At 36.9% G+C, this 21,993-nt stretch overlaps 1 protein-coding gene across 3 annotated transcripts in view; it reads right to left on the bottom strand.

Moving 5' to 3' along the window:
• Nucleotides 1-6,357: 6,357 nt before the first annotated feature.
• Nucleotides 6,358-21,993, bottom strand: part of LOC140143012 (glycine receptor subunit alpha-2-like) — a 159,628-nt gene continuing 143,992 nt past the window's right edge. For all 3 annotated transcript variants that reach the window (XM_072165039.1, XM_072165038.1, XM_072165043.1), the window contains 7 exons: nucleotides 20,358-20,575; nucleotides 15,729-15,811; nucleotides 14,187-14,318; nucleotides 12,743-12,754; nucleotides 10,232-10,461; nucleotides 8,538-8,627; nucleotides 6,358-7,099 (listed from right to left, as the gene is read on the bottom strand). In XM_072165039.1, coding sequence (XP_072021140.1) covers nucleotides 6,839-7,099; nucleotides 8,538-8,627; nucleotides 10,232-10,461; nucleotides 12,743-12,754; nucleotides 14,187-14,318; nucleotides 15,729-15,811; nucleotides 20,358-20,575 — 1,026 coding nt within the window. In that variant the 3' untranslated portion in view covers nucleotides 6,358-6,838. The remainder of the gene's footprint in view (nucleotides 7,100-8,537; nucleotides 8,628-10,231; nucleotides 10,462-12,742; nucleotides 12,755-14,186; nucleotides 14,319-15,728; nucleotides 15,812-20,357; nucleotides 20,576-21,993) is intronic.

Here is a 21,993-nt window from a genome sequence, read left to right on the forward strand (position 1 = left end):
TGCTCTCTCCCCTCTGTTTCTCTTTCTCCCTTACCCTTACCCCCTCCCCCTCTCACACACACATACCCTCTTTCCCTGGCGATCTCTTCTATCTCTCTCTCTATTCTCCAATAAATAAATTGAATAAAAGTTAGTTTAAACCAGCTTTCTATGATATTGATCTTCCGTCATGCGACATGCACATAAATAGAGTTGTGTATAATAGTGTTGATAGCAATGAAGTCATAATCTGTCAAGTGGATATTGTAATGTCTGTGGAAATATTTCGATGGTCTATATATTTTCACAGTGAAATCAGCTTAGGCTAATTCGTAGTCTCAAGTCAATGCTTTCAAACTAAATCAATGCTTTCAAATGTAGACTGCTTTGTTCGACTTCTCTGCTCGTGAATATTGCACTGCGAAATTTAAACATTTCTTTTGTATACTTAGAGTAGGTAACTTCAAATCAAATAATTTTACGATCCACACCACTTATAAGAAACTGAAACCAAAACCGAAACTGACTGACACAAATGTTCGGTTTTAAACAAAAGGTAGAAACAATGAGTTCGATATCTTATGATTCAAGTGGTTAGGCAGGACAATAGGAAACCACGTGACCAAAACCAAAACCAAAACTAAAACTATATATTTGAAATGAGGCAATGTAGTATAATTGGTATCTGATTCACCGTGAAGGTGTGTTCCGTTGCCTTAGTTATGCTGGTGCAATCATTGACTTCTTTGCATTGTATTTACTTGATACTGAGCCATTCCATGTCAACTCCAAGGATGTGCACCGCAGCACCGCAGCACCTCTTCATTTTTTTCTTTTTCTGTGTGGTGGTAGATATTGATGAGAAAGTATAATCCTGAAAATTTGAGCTTCATACTCCATTTTGTTTTCCCGTGGCATCAATTTGAAATTTAGGGGGGTCAGCGTAAAAAAAGATGTTTGGAGGTCCATAAATGTGAACCCCTAGCAACTTTGAAAAGTCGGTATCCTGGGGTAATTTTTGTGTACAATTCAAATCTGGCATCATAAAACTTGTAACTCATTTACTTTAAAAGATATAGGGCCCTCAAAACGCAACTTGGTCCATCCAGGACCAACTTCGGGGGTTGTCAGAACTCCAAAAGTAAAAATGATTTTTGTCCATTTTTTTGCCAGTCAGAGCCCTTTGCTAGGACATTACTCTTATTGCATATTGAGCCTATTAGAATACTTTTAGCTGATATATTACCCATGCAAATCTCCAATTGTACATTTTTTGTACATTTTTGACCCCACCGTCAACTTCAGGTATGTTGAAAATATGTTCTTGGTCAACATTTCTGAGAGATACTGGCTTTGGGTCTTGATGACTTTGCTTTAAAAACATCAGTTAGGTTCTCCTACTCACATATGAGTCATTCCAGCCACATCAACAAAATGGGTTGGTTGGTCAGTGGTCACCCCCTCAAATTTTGCTAAAATCATTTCTAGCATACTTCTATGAGCATAATGAATACATGAAAAAAATGAATGCTCAACTCCAAGCGAAGGGGTTTTGCTTTAAACATGTTCAGGGGGCAAAGCACATAGGAGGTTTTTCCTGCCCCAAAACGAATTATACAATAACAATTTGAAATGTCTACAAGGTTTGGCCCATTGGTTAAGTCTTGTTACGCTGCGTGTCATTTTGAAACCAAACACCAATTATATTTTGTGATTCTATCGTCATATTGTCCACGGGTAATGACGCATATGGAGCTGATTAATAGATTCCTACAAGCTAGCTGATAATTACATCAACACAAAGTGATATAACAAGGCAAGACCGACTAGATTGATACTTAGTGATAACCTATTGAAATAAACCAGCTTAACAAACAATACTTAAACTAAAATTGCAGCCACCAAAGCCTAGCAAATAAAGTACCATCGTATATTATTAATGTTCACGGCGTGCATGACACAAGATGCGATATAATATAAAGATCAATCGTGTCTGATATGGTCTTCAGAGTAAAATCTTTGCCACCTTTGAATTAAGCTTTACAAGATTGGGATCTTGTCAATTGGCTTCCGATTTTCCAACGTTTAAAATGTACACTTTAGTATCATTATCACTATCAGCCCTTTTAAAACGCTGGGGCAAAGGGTGAGGGTAACTGTACCTTATTAAACTTACTGATTAATTGTCAAAATATGTTAGATACATCCTGCACTTTAATGCGAAGCTCTGAGAGATTAAAGTTGCAGGGAACCTAGGACCTATAGAATTCCTCTGTGGTGAGTCTCTTCTTTTTAATTACACATTGCTAATTAATAAATTATGAAACCAACTGCCAAAGTTTTTTTACAAATTGATGAAAGCCCTTATCATAGAAATTTGAGATGGAAGAAACTTGCATCGTTGACTTATTTACAATAAAAGCAATATTCAGTTAGAATAATAAATGATTTCAAACATATTACATACCGATTACAGTGATTTTGAGCCATTTAATAGTTTGTACAGCCTGTCTCAAAAATTGTGCAATTGAAAGACGCCCTCTTTGGGAATAAGAAAATACTGTTGTAACATGCTTACACCAACGTAAAGGACGCAGTCTTAGCTTTTAAATGCCGTTTGTTCTGTTCAATTTGCTTGTTTTAATCTCGAGATATGTTTAGTTAACAACGAATGGGTAAAATCAAAATTGTACCAGTATTAGAGAATAGCATAACATTTATCAAGAGTTCCTTCGTGAAATCAAACAAAAGAATGCGTAGATAACACAACAATACAAAATTGTTTTTACTGTTTGATCATGATACATAATAGGGACCACAACTTCCCCCTGATACCTTTTTTTAAATAAGTTCAAAAACATGTCCACATGTCTTTTACACATGTGGACTAATTTATAGCGTCACATGTCATTGCCTTCAGTCACAATGGTTAATTGTGTAAGAGAAGGGGCCGTTTCAAAAGTTGCACCTGAGTCCATATTAGTCAGACACAACAAACACATGATTAGACCTGACCTACTGTATTGTTTGAGAGCTGACTCCTATGGACTAAGATGCAACCTTTAACACTATTTAAAACGGTCTCTTTTTTTTACATAATTCAGTTACCATAGGGTATTAAATAAAAGGCAATAACATCTAATGCCGACGTGACGGCGGCGAATGGCATGATCGAGCCGGCAACTTGTGAAACCGCCCGGCCGTATGGCAGTTTACATATACTTGGTTAGTTTTGACGGGTTCATTATCGAACCCCAACGGTTTAAGCTTGTATTTATGTATTTTTTTTTATTAACATAGGCCTATTTGTTTGTGACATTTCAAGCGCTTTAAAAGTTCAAAATAATCCCATTCAATTACACGGTTGACGATGAAAATGTAGTGAATTCAGACAATGCACGGCGACCACCACCTGGCCATACCAAGACCACCAAGTGATCAGTAGATGTGCTACAATGCTAAGAGATAGGAATTTTTCAGACAAATATCATCAAAATTGCTGAAAATTTAAAAGGCAACTTAATTATACATTCGGGGATTCTGCTTTTTTAGTATATATGTTTTCAAGAACTAAATTCTGAAAAAAAGTTATCGACGGAAACTCTTACAATAATGCTACAAAGTTGTAAAAAATGACAAATTTACTAGAAAATTTGGACATGCATCCCGCGCCTCCAATTGAAATACACAGGAAGACCACCCGCTGTGCCAAATGTCCAGACATCATGTCTAAACGCTGTAATGTCAGCGCCCATCTGGTCACGTGGGCATTAAATTAAGTGCCTTTATTTAAATGCCCTAAGACGACTGATAATGAACCATTGTGACTGAACGCAATGACGTGTGGCACTATAATTTGGTCCATAAACACCCTACATATAATGATTCTAATTTTCCACTTGAAAAAAAAAACAGATTAAACAATAAATAAATATACTGTGCCAAAAAGCATCCTTACACTTGGAAAAATAATCACAATTTCCAAACTGAACCATATCGGGTAATTTTTTTATAATAGATGCACTATTTAATCCTGCACACTATGACACAACATTGAATCTAATGTGATCTCAAGAAGTAAAGTTACAAATAATTGAATAGACGAAGGTCCATTTTTAAAATAAACAAACTGGCCCATGCAAGGCGCAAAGGGCAACAAAGAGACAACACAGTTTCATCAATGAAGCTTTATTTAAAGCAGTTCTTATTTCTTTTCATAACTTATTTTATTTGTCAGTTTTTTGTTTCAGTTTTATGTTGTTCTTTTTGTTTAAATTAAGGGCACGCATAAATTAACCATTCACCACTCTCAAACCAGATGTCTAGTCCGTGGAGTTTTGAATAGGCCAATGGGTCACTTTTAAAACTGGACATTCGTCTAATGAAATGCTTGTAACTTTGCTTCCTGAAGTCACATTAGATGCAATGGGGCGTCATACTTTTCCGGATTAGATAGTGCATCTATTAACCAAATACATTTACCTACATATAGTTTAGTTTTAAAATTAGGATTTGTCTTCCAAGTGTAAGGATACTTTTGGCACAGTATAATTATTTCACATTCTGCAGTAAAATTAAATACATACCATTGTGTATGTACGTGTGAAAAATATTTTTACCATGGCAAATACTGTTCTCTTTGTCACTGAAGACATGTTAAAAGACAAACAAATAATGTACACTCTGTTGTAAGTTACAATCATGTCAACGAAATATTGCATATCGAAATTGTACTGAGCAATTGCCGTATAATCATTTCTAATCCTACAAATGAATGTTATTTTGGGGTAATTAATACCTTACATACATGTGCCAGTGTGCTGTCGTCGATGGCTGTTAATCTCTTCTTGTTCCCGTTGTTTGCTGGGGTTCCCCAGGGCTCTATCCCAGGCCCCTTCTTTTCTTGCTTTTTATCAACAGCAACATATCTCCCATCCCATTATCTGCGGGTAGCAAATTAGTTTTCTACGTTGATGATACTACACTTTACAAACCAGGATATAGTTGATTTTCAAGATGGCATCAACAAAATCTCTATCTACCAAAAACAATCCTTATCCGGACATTCTGTTACATCTTAATACTCAACCTATTGATATAGCTACTGACATCATCTTCCTTGGCATTCATATTCCTAGCAAATTATCGTTGAATATGCACATTGATGTCATTTGTAAGAAGACTCGTCGGATGTTTAGCCTGATCCATCGGAAATCACCTAGCTCACCAGCACCTTCGTCTCAACCTGTGCACTTCCTTTGTCCACCCAGCTCTTGAGTATAGCTGCTTAGGAGTCTGTTCAGAGGTTTGCCTGCCGGGTTATATCGGAATCTTGGGACCTGGATAATGGCAGCCGACATTCCAAATTTAACTCTCCCTCTCTTGAGGTTCCTCGGGACTCACCGTGCGGGATGTTTTTAAAAATCTTGCCGTCCTTTCATAGATCATCTGCTCGTAATGTATTCACACATCATTCACAAAACAAGATAAACCATTCCCATACTTTCTACCCACCTTTCAGCCGCCTCATGCCTTATCAAATAAGTTTCTTTCACCTTGGTCCCATGTTGTGGAATGGGCTACCAAAGACAGTGTATGTTGTTCCACCTTATCCGCTTTCAAAGCTGTAAGTAAAGCACTCCATTAATCATGTTAATTGTGTTTGGTTGCTGCTTCCATTTCCTTGTTTGTCTTTTTATCTCGTTTTTGCTTTTTGGCTAATTTTGTGTTCGCTTTGTATACAGGGCCTCTCTTTAGTTTAGTGCTCTTTGAGCACTCTTGGGTATTGATTTTTATCAAATGTTATAAATAAATAAATTTAAAACAGATGAACATTCGATATATAATGGAACGACCCAGTTTCATCCTGATTATTATTTCGGCCATCACAAACGATTCCAAAAAGTAAGCCCCCTCCTCATAAAGTTGGGCTTTTCACTAAACATCGTTAGGCCCCCGAAGTTGATTTAAAGTGTGAAATGTTGCCAGATAAGTTAAACATTACATGTGCGGTACGTTTTTGTCCAACATTATTTTGTCCTTCACCAGAAAATTTAGAAATTTATAAAATTTGGGGCCAAAACAAAGTTGCATTTTTTCTACATATGGATTTTTATGAAGGCTTATTCACATCTATACAATTGTCTTAAACAACTTTAATGACATGGACAGCAAAGTCCCCAGACTGTAACCCAATTGAACATCTCTCAGACCATCTGAGGCAGACTGCATAATTATAAGAACACTACAAGGGTTGTCGATAATTCTAAAACGTGCACGGAATCACCTGAACCAGCAATGCATTCGAAAGCTGGTCAACATAATAAAGAATCGTTGCAATGAGGCTATAGTTGAGAATGAAGATTGACCAACAATATATTACCAAAAAGGTAAACAAAACTTTATTACACAAGTCACTTAGTTATTTTTAATTGCTAAATTTATTATTGCAGCAGAAAGAACCTTGTGAAAGAGCCACCGTGCCCTCTTATTTTTAATTGCTACATTTATTATTGCAGAAGAAAGAACCTTGTGATGCCTGATTGAATCTTTGCTTTATTGAAGAAAGAATGTTTATTAAGTCATAGCTTCTATCCAAACAGATACTCCACATTCAATTATTGACTAAAATCAGCCATTTTAAAAACGTTATGTGTTTGCTGGGAGGGTGCCTAAAAATGATATGGTTAATCGTTTGAGATACCATTAATGCAATATACGAAGGTGATGTGCCAACATCTTACCCCAAGGCAATAATCTGATGTATGCATTCTAAACACATATCTAAGAATATGACTCCTAGCAGATATTGCAGGTAGGGCCCTCTCGCACTAACACCTAGAAATATATTTTGTAAATGTCACTTGCTTCCAAATTTGCTCAATAATATTACATCTCCTTTGTAAAGGTAAACAGGCCAGTATATCAAATTGAAAAGAGCAAATATAACCGGAAAGAAAATTCTTGACATCTTGTCCAGCCTTAATGCAGTTAAGTGTCTTTCGGTACAAGACTCCACTTCAATCGTTTCAGAGCATTCGTCAAAGTTATTATCCTCGTTGTTAGCTGCCTCCTTCTTTTTCGTGGATTTCAATGATTTCCGCTTTTTAATTCGACTTTGCTGAAATGACACAAATACAAGACAACACCAATTATATCGTGTAAGCAGTCCGGTCCGACTACCTGATCAGGAAATACTGTCGACTTAGGCAGCATGTTGCCTGCGCAGGCAACACAGGCTTTGGTAACCCTTCCGAATTTGGCAGCCTAAGGACTAAATTGTTCATGGTGATTTTATAAAAGATCGGTGGAAATTTTACTTGGACACACATAAGCTACATGTAAGTTGACAATTTTTCACCGGGCGAAAAAATATTCCACCGGGAGGAAAATAATTTCAACACTGAAAACAATTTCTAACGTTTTTTTAAAAATTTGATTTAAATATGCAAATTACCTTTATTGTAACTAAAATTGATGCAAAAATACTACTGATTACACATCCCATTGATAATTTTATATATTTATCTACTTCCTTACTCTAAACCAAGAAGTAACGGAGTTTAAAGGATGCTCTACTTGAAATAGAGCATTACATTGTGGGATACCATGTTGCCTGCGCAGGCAACATGCTGCCTGATTCGACAGTGTTCCCTGATCAGGCAGTTGGATCGGACTGATAAGTAAAAGGTTTACATGCAAGAAAGAAATGATATGGCAAAAGCAGAATACTCTAGCATAATACTGGCTGAGATTGTGGAATGAGAAACCAAATATACGTTTTGAAAGAACATCTTACGCCATTACGTACCTTTACTAACAATACACACTAATATCATTCCATGCTCAGAGTAGGCAAACTAAGAAGAAAATACTTCCACGTCAGGTTTTCATCACATAATAAAGGACACCCAGGACGAACTGTTTTGTCGAAATTGAGTTATGTGCAATCATGTTCCGATCCGAAGCTATGTCCTCGGTATTTTCAAAATGTTCGTAAATTTAAATATAATCTACTTTGCATGTTTAAGCGAAGAAGGTACGGAATTGTTGTTGTTTCAATCAATAAATATAATTCAAAAGGTTTAAGAATTATTTAAATGCATTCTATGTTTCCTGTAGTTTGACATTGTTTTTAATGTGCACTACATTTTAAATAAACATTTTATGGTAAAGTGGTTTCATGAAAACTCTGTTTCCAAAAGGGTTAGAAAAATGTATAAAAAGTTTTCATAACATTTAAAAAACATTTTTGAAATCTTACTGCAGAACATTTTATCGTAGTATTAAAAATTTCAATAGAATATCTTTCAAAATTGTTTACTAGAAACCGTTTTGACGACATTTTTAAAATGTTGTTGAAGTGTTTTATGATATTTTATGGATTAACATAAATAGCATGTTTTTTAAGTTAAAAAAAAATTGTGGGGCTGGGAGGGGGGGGGTGGGGGTAGCCACGTTATCTTATGACATATATATGTTATCTTAAGTTATCTTACAATATATTTATCGTATAAATGTTGCAGAAACTACAGATTTATCTGAGAAAGCAAACTTACCTCAAGTACTACAAGGTAATTAGCCCAAGCATATTCCAGCAGACATAGGAATACAAACAGCAAACAAGCAGCAAGCCAAATGTCAATAGCCTTTGAAACGGTAAAATAATATTAATAGTTGTTATTGCTACTTCACTTCTGGTAGTAATAAGAATACTAAGAAACAGTACTCTACCCATGCATTGGCGAGGCATACGTGGTTCAGGCATATTCTCCGTCCTGGGACCGAGCGCAGACCCTCGGGTTTCCGAGTCAAGCATCTTAAACGCCTTTGCCAAGGGAGCAACAATATTAAGAAGAAAAGGGTAAAGTAGAGAAGTGGATCGTCAAACATGTCCACCCAACCGTCCTCTAGCCAGAAATAAAACAAGCAATAGATGTGATGCGATCCAGCAAAATCAGTCGGAACTCGGAAATATTGATTTTGAGATATACCCAAACAAAGGAAATATTTCCTTTTGTTTCCATATGTTTTGGAAAGTCTTTAATTGCTCATATCTTTTGTACTGGTTGTTCAATTTCAATAGACTTTTCATCCAAATGCAGCTTTGTAAAATGCTTTTTACTATAATCCTATACGAACCTGAAAATTTAATATTTCCGAGTTCCGACTGATTTTGCATCACGAATTAGATTCGTTTATAATCATTGGTTCAGACCCTTTCTAAAATCCATTATGTTGAGGATATCCTAGGAGAGCAGGAAGACGCGTATGTAATTTAATCTGTCATAAACCCATCTATAGCATTCCACTCTACCCAGCACCCTTTATAATGTTTTTTCTAGCCATCTGATTTTTGTGCATGTGGCTTAGTATAAAAACGGCGTGTTGATCAAATTTAGATTTTCAGGTAAAAGTTTCCTACTGACCTCTATTTATCAGCCAAAGAAACAGTAAACAGTCCCCTTTTACCGCTAGAAGTAAAAGAAAACACCCTTTCTTATAGTTCCCTATGAATACAAGATTGCAAAAGATACCTTTTTCTCAAAATCTCAAATGTGCCATACGCCGTTTTTATACTGAGCCACTCAATTTAACAAATGTGTGAACGTACTCTCTCAAGATTTACTGTTAAGAAATAAAAAGGAAAATGTATTTTGCTAATAGGCATCAATGGGATTGGAACTCGGAGCCCCAGTTATATAAAGCACAATACCACAAGGCATGTTATGGGTGAGTTGCGATATCAGTGATTTTGATTCCTACTTCAGCTGTAAAGAGTAGGTCGCATCACAATTTGTAAATACTATTATACATCAAAATAGACTAGAAAGGGTAGTATTGTAATGTGTGACATATCACAATTTACCGATTTTGAGAGACTGAGATGACCAACCAATATATTAATTATTGTGACCTGGAAAGGATTATACTTTTTGTCGTCTTTTTGCAGATATCTATTTGGTTAGAAAATAGTTGCAGCCCATAGGATGTACAACAGAAAAAATGTATACCCTCAATGTTAATTTCGTAATTTCCAGAATCGATTACACAGTACCTTTTCGGCAATGCGCAGATCGTCACTGTGCAAAGAAAACTGCACAGTAAAGATGTGCGCATCGACGAAGACGTCATCACGTCGTCTCTCAATTTTTGCACATTTTTGCAAGGGATATCAGGGAATGACCGTTATGGTCTATTAATACTGACTCGTAGGACTAATAAGTAACTATAAAAAAGAGGACATTACTACCTTTGCATATGTAACAATCGGCAGTCTTTCCAATATTCCTGAAGTCATCGTGGTCACCGTAAGCACTGTCGTAATTCCTAGTGTTATTCTCGCTGGTGCCGCCCGTGCGTCGATCCAGAAAGACAACCATGCAATTGTAACCAGAAGACAGCTGGGAATATATACCGTTAGCAAATAAGCTTGCATCTGGCGCTCAAATTCCAGTCTGATTTCGCATATATGAAAATGACCTGTGTAAGAAAATATGTTTTTACAATATGTCAGCACGAACAGGAATCCAAAATGGCCTTGGCTACATGTTTACATGCTACATCACATGATAGTACGTGCTCGTTGGAACACACTTTTAAATGGAAGTGAATAGGGCTGCTCGATGGATGATGTTGCGATGAGATTAAGCTTTATTCCGCTTTAAAATGCATTTTCCACGATTATAAACACCCCAGCTTTCTTAATATGGCACGCAGTGTTTTTAGGTGACACTACACTTCATGTTTTTAATAGTCTTGTTAAATTTGTTTGCGCATGTGCAATATCCATATCTTAACAAAAATATAAGGATATCGGATTCGTGCTAAAAATAACTAAGTATTAAATTGGTGTCATATTCTGTCGTCGTGGGTATAGCAACCTATGCTCACAATGTAGATATAAATCACAGAATACGTATGTGGTAAACAACAGACGACTTTTCATTATTTATGCAGTATTACTGCCGGGATACACCGACATCGCCTGGTTAATAATTACATTGTACAGCAGAGACACTAACATCAACACCCGGGATCGATACACGTGAATGTGCTATGCACGGTTTGATATTCAGACGATAATTCTTTGGATACCGGGGTAGAAAATGATGAATATCTCCCGTATTTTTGTTTATTCTAAAGAAGCCATATTTTGATGCTTGCACTTGAACGTATGTGTTGAAAGGATATAATAGTCGTTAGCTTGCGTATTGAGAAAGAACCGTGCGTATTGAGCTCAAAAATTGACAAAAATTGTGATTTTATATGCGCCGAACTATAGAGCAGCGTAGGCCACACGTGGAGGCAGTCTAAAAGCAGATGACCCCATGGCGTGTACCATGCTCACTAACATCTACAGAGGTCAGTGACCAGGCTATTGTCAATAGCCTTAGTCAGATGTCCCTCGGCCCATTATGCGTCTCAAAACAGGTCGGAACAAAATGGCCATGCGTGGCTGTGGATTCAACCTACCATGCGATTTCTGCCATGAAGTTATTGGGGCGATGACACTGTGTGGGATTGGCTGACTTTACATGTACTTTAAACGCTAATGCCTTTATAAATCCTATAACCCGTGCAATGTCACCATGCATGTACACATCACTGGTACACTTCCACGTGAGTCTACATTCCATGAAAAACAACTGTTTAAAACATGAACGCACAAAGTTTATCACTGATTACCCATCTCATTTTCATTATTAGGCCATCTCCGTGTAACGCTGTAAGTGGGGCACTGCTTTTTGAGTCTTTAACCTGCCAAGGAGTCTATAAGCCAGCTCCCACTCATACACTAGGGTATAAAGGAACAACGCAAGATGAAGGGTTTTTTTTTTTCAAGAACATAAAATGCACGACTGTGTCGAGGATGGCTCAAACCAAAGATTAAAGGAAGTGTCCGGCAATCACAACATTATGTCTTATATGTTAGAAAAATAATTATCAAGCACGAATCACATGGTTTTATTTAAAACAAACTCATATTAACCATTAAAACGAATAAAAGTGAAGTTACTATTCTATTTTTCCAGTAAATGTATAGTGTAAATAATTTAATTTAATGACATTTCGCTCAGATCGTGAAATATATCATGTATAAGACATAAAGTAGATTTTAAAAAATCAAACGAATAAAAGTAGATTTTAAAAAATCAAACGAATAAATCATCGGCCGCATCACATACTGATGTATTTGCAAAATACGTATTTCAAGAAAATCGAATTTGAAAATTTGCGATTTTTATTTGCTGCATAATCTTGATTAAAACATTACTGTCGATTAAAACCCTGGTTTTAAAATCAATGCAAGTATACTAAATTTCCAATGTAATTCACTCATCACTATCAGAGCATAACTTATTCTGCAAAAAATCAATATTAAATAAAATACGTCACTATATATAAGAAAAGGACTAATAACAATTTCGCTGTTCAAATGACAAATACGATGTGCTAGTACCTCAGTATGTGAAAAGCACAAAACAGCAATTTTATCGTGCAATGACAAAGTCGCGCAAATACTTTACTAACAGCAAATACTTATCTGATACAGACATGTCCAATTTGCAAATACGACATAATTAAATTAATTAATATCTTACTAATTTACCCACTTTAAGGCATGGTTTTTGGTGAATATGTATAGTAGAATATAACAAACGAATATACCAATTTTCTCAAAAATGTTAAAAATGTCGAGTATATCACTATGTGATGCAGCCGACGAAATAACATAATTATATTTATATAAATATATTACCCATGATTTGGCCTGGTTGTCTCAGCAATCAAGTCGAGAAGGAGAAGCGAGTGCATAAAACAATAAATGAGAAATAACACGCTATAATAGTTAACAAGAAAGAGTAAAATAAAGAAACTATTTGGTAAAAGGGTATAATGTTTTAAAGGTCGCAATTTTGTTCGTAAGTTTAGCATTATTAATGATAATAATCATTTTTGAATATTTTAAATAGCTCGGAAAGGTGCCGAATTGTGAAAAAAAAACCTAGCTTTTGGGGCGTTCAGGATCAGCGCGCAGTTCATTACGGGAAACTTATTCTTTTTCAGTTTTAGTGCAATGACGTCACGCTGTAGAGAGATGACACATGCACATGCATGTTCGCGGCAACTTGTGAACTTTTGCATTTGGCCAACACCCCGTATTAGTTTACGTAAAACGTAATAATTATACAAAATGTATATTTAAAAGTTATAATTTTGAATATCTACAATACTCGGGGAGCTAGAGGCACGTCATGTGGGTTCCTGAGATGACATAATCAGAATGTTCCCAAAAATATAAACTGGCCACAAATGTTTTTTTCGAGATGGCGTCCAAAATGGCCCCAAATGCAGGTAATCACAAATGACCATATATGAATATTATTTCTGATTCAAACTAACCCTTTTAGCTTAATTAAAGAGCCCAGCATAAACTCAAGTTAATATAAAGACAAAAGAATTCCCAACAGTTAGTAATTTTTCAAAATGGCGCCAAAAATGGCCGCCAAATACTGAAAAAAAGGTTATGTTATACTATAACAGGATTTTTTCTGAACCAAACTGTAACTTTTTGGCTTGATTTAGGGCCTAATATACTTCTAAGATAAAATAAAGGGAAAAGGCATCCCAGCCATCAGTGTCCTTCTGTGATACCACCTAAAATGGCCGCCGAAATTGGCACCAATACTAAAAATGACTAAAATAAATTTAATAACTTTAAATGTATGTAACCTAACTCTGGACAGTATGCTCCATATTACAAAAGGGGGTTGTGACCAATGACCCGACACTGCCCTCATGACTCAACTGGTCAAGGTTACAGGCTTTGCTTTAATGTAGAGGTAAGCAAGCTTACGTAATACAAGTGAGCTTTGTGTCCACGTAAGGTGAGTCGGATGGCTGGTGAGATTGAATAAAGCTGCAATGAACTTAATATTAATATGTCGATATCTTGGGTATGAGTAACGGAAGCCACTAATCGCAGGTCTTACGATTCTTGAAGTAACGCTAAATAGTAATGATTACGAAATCATGCATTCATAGACATGGGGCAGATATGACACTCTTAATGCCAAGCCTTGGGATCTAATATAGAAGTCATACAATTCCTCTTCTATCTTTAGGGGCTTAATTTGTCTTTTACCTTTTAAATGAATTAAACTATCTTAATGACTTTTATTTGTGTATTACCTAGTACATACCTGTAGAAAATGACATAATTTTATTGTTAACTTCAAATTTAAGGAATTTAAAGCTTGGTATTTCCATATCTGTATCAATGGCAACGTCTTCTTTCGAAAGGTTTAGTGTCATCTCGGCAGTATTGTATGCATCTGACAAAAGTTAAAGTTTATAAAACATGGTAAGTAACAAATAATTGATAATTTCTTTGTTCTACTATAACATTGAATACGCTTGATTTCAAATACATTTCACTTATCGATAATGTAGTTACAATATGTCATAAGAGAGTTTGCGAAATGCGGCTCAGAAGCACAGACTTCAACGCCTGGAGTATTATCATGATTATATAGTAGTATCATTCAAACCATTATGCCATGAAAGAGAGAAGTCGAAGTGAACGCGAAAATCTATGAGCAGTAAATATAGTCGAGGATAGAGACCATTGACGACCCAGTATAAGCGTGAAGTTGCGTACTGCCGCATTTTTTTAATTTTAAGTAATGAGATATTATTTCATAATATGTTAAAAGGGTAAAAACCAAATTGTACATGGGTAAAATTCTCAACATTTATAGTTTGCTATATCTGCGAAGTCTAGATTTTATGATGTATTTTTTGTTATGTTTTAAAACATATCAATGATATTTTGCCAGCTAGATATGGGCATGCCTGCTGTGTACTAAAACGTATCACTGATTTCCAAATACCGAGTTGCACTTGCTGTGTTTTTTGCCAATTTCTTTTAAAATACATCATACTTTTATTTACCGGGAATTGATTTTTACTATGATTGAAAACGTATCAACTGTTTTTACCAGCAAGTTTTACTTGCTGTTTTTTTTTGCTGTGTTCCAAAACATTTCAATGATGCTTCTCAAGCTAGATGTGTACATACATGCTGTGTTTTTGCTGTGTTTTAAACTTATCACTATTTTCCCAATACCGAGTTGCACTTGCCAAACCTTTTATGCGTTACGTAATTAAAACACTCAGTCAAGTATTTCACATCTACCAAACACAAGTCACCCAGTTTCGAAAACCGGCGGTTGAATTTACACTCTCATGAATATTGATTGGCAACATTTTCCAATATGTCAGCGCTCTCATCGGACACAACATAACAATATAATAGCAGTCCAGGTATACATTCGCTTATATATGCTCTTTTGTTGCTCGCTCATTGATACACGTGTTCCGAGTTAAGCGACTTGACACTGTTGGTGCAATAACCAATCAGACGTTCGTGTTAGAGTAAATTTGAGCAAAAATCCAATCGATATTTCTGAAGTTGCCGTTGCAGTTGAAGTGAATTTTCAAACTTTATTTCGCAAACTCTCTATTACCTCAACGCAAACCATGTTAAGGGATAACGCCGAAGAGATGACAATGCGATGTAAACGGGTTCATTTTACACACTTAGATTATCATGTCCATGCTGAAACTCTGTGAGGGCATGTGAAAGTATTGCAGTGACATGTGACATGCTAATGTTACACTTAGCCTAAAAAGAAATAAAATGACTTGATAATAGACGACACCGGTACATAACATTTACTTACAACTCGACATTTCGATTTTGCAAGTCTGTGAGTCCATGGGGAAGAATTCCAGCGACATGTGACATGCTAATGTTGCACTGAGCCTGCAAAGAAATAATTTGAATTGGTAATAAATGTCGGTACAACATAAAATATGTTGATTTACAACTTAACGTTTCTATGCTACACGTCTGTACTTCCATGGAGGAAATATTCAAGCGATTTGTGACATGCTAATGCTGTACTTACTTAGGGTTAGACTTCTTTGTATTTCACTTGCCTTAATACTCTGGATATTACATTAACATAAAACTCTGATTTGTATTAACCCCTTAATATAGAGCTTAATGTAGCACTTACTTTAGAGCTCCATATAAATGTAATACAAAGTCACACATTAGAATGGCTCCAATTTGCATGTATACACATTAAAAAACAAGACAGGTTAACCCCACCCCAAGAAAAAAATTAATCGAAAACGATCATAATGGCTTTAACCCTGAACTACGAACTACTAACACAATCGTCACAAAAAACGCACATGGTTTCGCTCTAACGACCTAAGCTAATCGTAGATCCACCCTTTGCGCTCATTTTTTATATTTTTTTTACCCCAGTACCTTATCCGGGGGTATAACTGGCCGTCAAAGATTACCATAGAGGGGGGATTGATGAGGCCCACCATTGGTTTCTACAGTCAAACCAAGGATTTTGATTTCGCTCAGGTAAAATTATTCCAAATTTAGTTAGGTTGAAATAGTCATTTCCTTTTATATTGAGGAACAAATTATTAGCCGAAAATCAATTTTGCCTATTCTTTTGTACATACCCAGCAAGCACACAAACGTTTTAAAAATGTTTTAAAAACATTTTAAACACGTTACCTTTTTGGTTTAGGTTTAGGTAAAAACGTTTTAATAACATTACATGTCGGGTTATATAAAGGTCACAAAAAACGTTTTAAACGTTTTGTACGAAAACACACTACAACAATAGCATATGAAAAAATATACAGTTTTATGGAACAGTCCTGATGAATTTGTTCAAGAGTCTTCGGGATATTTATGGAAAAGCCACCGTGAAACATCTCCGTGACTTAGAAAATTGTGAACGTAAAATCGCCCGTCATCGCAACCATCTTGTTTATACTCTCAGATGCCGCGATCTAAGCCTCACACCGCCTAGCCTCAAACTAAAGTGCCCGATCAACATCAAGAAAGTCAAAGACATTATTTTGCAAGCACAGCGCAGTCTACTTCGTGAAAGAGTAAGAGTCATAAATAATAAATTGGACAATTTAAAAGGTCAAAAATCGGATTTAGAAAAGAAATTAAAGGCCGTAATTCCCGCGAAATCGGAGCTGGACAAAGAAATCTCGTCCAACCTAACGAGAATTCGCGAGAACACTTTTGAGAAAACAAAATGTCGCCATGTACGGAAGCTGCAGAATTTGGCAGAGAGAGACCAAAACAAAGAACCAAAACACGGCTTGCCTACTGGTGCTTCGGAACCCTACCTCACTGGAACACAGCTTAAAAAGTGGGTAGTTAACCTTTCTAAGTATAAATCAAGTCATAATCAGAATAATGTGCTTGCAAAAGGGCTGAATTACGCGGTTTCGCCGACTAATGTATGTAGTGATGAGTTTGTTATTGCCACTGAGTTAGCGTGTAAAAAGCTTACGTACCCGGAAGCGATTCAACTTAGAGCTAAAGTAGCGAGTGCGCTCAAATCTTCCAAGCCTCCCAAGTCAAATCTAAGTAAAGACGAGAGACAGGCGGTTAAAGATCTAAAGAAAGAAGATTCCATCATTATTTTGCCCGCCGATAAGGGGAGAGCCACTGTTATTTTAGACAAAGATGAGTACAATGAGAAGGTCAACAACTTGCTCGGTGATACAAAAACTTATGAGGAGTTGCCATCAGACCCAACACAGAAATATAAGAGAAAGCTTGTAGCCATTCTTTCTAGACTTAATGAGGAAGATAAGATCACGTTTGGAAAATATAAACAGTTATACCCGACTGCCGAGAACATTCCCAGGCTGTACTGCACTCCCAAAATCCACAAACCAAATGCACCCCTCAGACCTATAGTGGACTACACATCTACGATTGGCTATGCCACATCGAGATGGCTTGCGGATATCCTAGCCCCTATGGTAGGGAACACAGTGCATCACGTTAAGAACTCAAGTCACCTTGCAGAAGAGCTTGTGGATATTCTCATAGATGAAGGGGACATACTTAATTCCCACGACGTAGTCGCGTTATTTACTTGCACTCCCATCAGCAAAGTATTAGAAATAGTGAAGGAAAGAGTCAATAAAGAACGCTGGCTCAAAGACTACAACCAATCGCAAGGTTTCAATCTGACTGCGGAGGATGTAGTTGAGCTCTTATACTTTATTTTGTCCACCACGTACTTTACGTTTCGCGGTAAGATTTTTAGACATCGTTTCGGAGCGGCGATGGGTAGCCCGGTATCCCCATTAGCAGCCAACATCTACATGGAATACTTAGAGCAAGCAGCCATCATGACAGCCCCCATTGAATGTAAGCCCAAGCTTTGGAAAAGATACGTCGACGACATCCTGGAAGTAGTAGCCAAAGACGTAGTTAAGCCGCTTACTGACCATCGTAACCAAGTGGATGATACGCAGTCAATCAAATTCACATTCGAGGAGGAAGTCGACGGAAAGATGCCATTCTTGGATACGCTTATCGTTCGCCGCGAAAATGGATCCGTAAAGCTCTTAGTCTATCGGAAAGCCACACACACCAACCAGTACCTTAACTTCAAGTCCCACCACCCTCTTCACCAACAACTTGGTGTAGTTCGCACACTTCTTGACAGAAAAGACAAAATTGTCACGGAAGATCAGGATAAGGAAGAGGAGGAGGAGATAATTAAAGGTGCTTTAAAACAGTGTGGGTACCCGGACTGGTGTGTGGAAAAAGTCAAGAGTAAAATGGCCACCCCCCAGCAAAAAGCAAAGAAATCTAGTAAAGACGACAGTGAAAAATCCAGAGGTTTAATGACGCTACCGTATGTAGAAGGGGTGTCCGAGCGTGTTGCTAGAATCATGAAATCGTACAACATTCATGCCGCAATGAAACCCCACAGTACATTACGCAATCTTCTTGTCCATCCTAAAGATAAACGCGAACCACACAACTCTACCGACGTCATTTACTCAATTCCGTGCAAAACTGTGATCTTACTTACCCCATAGGTGAAACCGGCAGAAAATTCGGTAAACGCTATAGACGAACACAGAAATGAGGCAGAGAAAGTTGCTACCAACATCCGCACTAGAGCCAACAGGAAAGCGTCGCAGTCAACCATCCACAAATCAGCGATAACTGATCATGTTGTGGACAATAATCATGTCATCAATTGGGATGAGGCAAAGATCGTTGGCAAAGAGAGTGATAAATACACAAAGTGGATAAAGGAGGCCATCACCATCAGAAAACAAGGCACCACAATGAACCGAGACGAGGGCCAGTACAACCTAAGTCACATCTTTGACGACCTGTTGATGGAAAAATCGTCTGGCAACTCCGTTGCCAAGCAGCAATCAACAATAGCTGTTCAACGATCATCACATCAACAGTAGCATTGAGAAAGATAGCTGGTAGCTATCGAAACGTCTGCACGTAAGTGTGTTTTATCTGGACTAGTATATGAAAAATATACAATTAAACTCGTGAATTGAACGAAAATGAAGGATCTACGATTATCGTAAGTCAATTGGGTATAAAATAGGAACATTACAGCATGCCGGATGACAAAAATAGGGGGAGGTGTTAGGACAAGGTTAATAGTTTTTAACGGACCTGAGAGAGTACAAAGGGCCCAACCACATTCAAAAATGGTTTTTAGAGAACTGTTATGTCTAGTTAACTTGACACATTATTAATTGATGTTGTGACGCATCTGGTATTTATTGTTGTTACTGATGCTATTGTTGTAACTTTTGGTAACCAAATCTGCCTCCGCCATGCCAATGTCATTAGTATTAATCATTATACAAGATGTAGGATAATTTTGGCGTGAAAACAATACGAAATAATTAATGTTGGTGTGTTAAGAATATTTTTTCATAACTTCAATATGGCTGACTGTGCATTCGGTTAGGCGACCACATCTCAGCAGAATTACGATTATAGATCGCGTATTATATTACTCTTACGACCCATTATTCAAAATCGCGCACTGTGATTTGTTAAAACACGTCACGTGAGAGCCCATTATTCTGCAATAATGGGTCAAGCGCCGTAATACATTCTACGCACATCATTACGCTTGGTTGCGCGTGCAATATTTCCGCGATACGCGTATGTGACAGCGTACGCGTACGCGCACCACCTTGAAGTAAACAACTTACAATATTTGTGCCAAAAAATGATATATTCTCTTTAAATCGCCATATTTTCTGGTAATAGAATAGAAATAACGGGTGCAGTATTATCCTGTACACGCAAATAATGTGGCCTCGGCAGTAAAAACGTTTAAATAATGGGTTCGGCTGCGCCTCACCCATTATTTACGTTTGTACTGCCTCGGACACATTAGGTGTAAAGGATAATGCATTACCCTTTATTTCTTAATTAAAGTCCTGAATAATGATTAATAGCAACGTACCTCATACTCATCGAGACACTCCCATTTGGTAGAATGTAAATTAGTTTGTTCTTATACGTTACTTCGTGAACCTTAGCGCTCTTTTCATTAATGAAAAATATGTCAGGTGACCACACCATATCTACATCTAGTCCTTGAAGAATGAGATGAGATGTTGAATTATGGGCCAGTCGAGGATCATGCCAGTATTCCCGTAGGTACATGGTCAACGAAAAATCCTGAGAAAGGAAAACAGTGCAGAAAAATCATCACGTACATATTTCATTAAAAAGGTACCGGAATTCAACTAGAACATCTCAACGCAAGAAATAAAAAATGAGTTTGCCGTTTCAGCTGACATGGACGCGGCGGCTTTCCGACATAACACTTTTCCAATTTCACGTTTACTATCCGATCACTGCGTCTCCTTTTACTCTTCAGGCAATTCGTATTCCACAAGTTCCTCTTGTATATTCTTGATCATATACCATGTACATAGATTCTGGTTGTTAGAATGGAATCGCGTCACGTGGTATGAAATAGTTTAAGTATTCCTGAGTGGAATGGTTGTTCCATATCGGAGGGAAATAGTAGTACTACTCCCTGGGCAAAAGTAGTAGTATTTTCCCGCTGTCTTGGCAACAAAGTTTAGTTTAGTTTAGTTTAGTTTAGTTTAGTTTAGTTTAGTTTAGTTTAATCTTTATTTAAAAAAAACTAACTCACTGCGTGAACTGCTTTACGCAGAGATGACTTGTGCCATCTACACGCCGACTCAGTGGTAGCTTGTGTGTGACATTTGCCGAAAATAGTGGTTTGTTGTGTAAACATTTGGCAAAAAATCTATGTATGAGGTATATAAATCAAATAGTGATCTCTAAACCGTATTTTTTTCACATTTGTATAATACACCATAATCTGCATGGGTATGACTTCTACAAATAAGAACCCAAAATTTATATTTTATTTTGGTGTATTTCCTTTGATGACGAATAAACATTACTTGTAGTGGCAGGCTTGAGGTTTTTGCTTAAACCTATATCCTGTTTCCCACTCCGCTACAAATGTCTTAACCTGTCATATTTTACCCATGTTTAGCTGAGAATGGGTAATTTATTTTACTATATTCTGGCCAAAAATATGAAGACTAAATGTTCCACGCGCAGGTCACTTTCTGGAAAGCTGGACTGAACAAAAATAATACAAACTGGTCATCTCAGAGACAGGGAAAAAATCTCTGTGCAAAAATGAAAGGCTTAAGAAGGGGCCTTTACCATAATGTGTTAAAAATGGACATACATTACTCCGAGGCATTGGTCATGGATTGTGAAAAACCTATATTCGTTCAAATCATTTGCGTAACCGTCAACATGAACAAGGCTAGATAGAGCAGGTCTAACAAAAGAAACATCTGGTCAAGTAAATCGTCTCTCGTTAATTAAATAAGCTTGACATTTAGAATCAAGCTTCAAACGACCGTACAAAAATGATCTGCTATTGAGTGCAATTCCGTCAAAACGCAATAGTTGGGTTGAGCGTGTACTGCAACAGTTTTTTGAATGTCTCTTTTATCAATCCATAGAACTTGTGTTCATGTTCGCTTCTTATTACTGTAAGATGATATCGCAGTATTAAGATAGGAGACACGTCTCCTCAATTG

Source organism: Amphiura filiformis, chromosome 20 (assembly GCF_039555335.1).
Source record: "Amphiura filiformis chromosome 20, Afil_fr2py, whole genome shotgun sequence".
Taxonomy (NCBI): Eukaryota; Metazoa; Echinodermata; class Ophiuroidea; order Amphilepidida; family Amphiuridae; genus Amphiura; species Amphiura filiformis.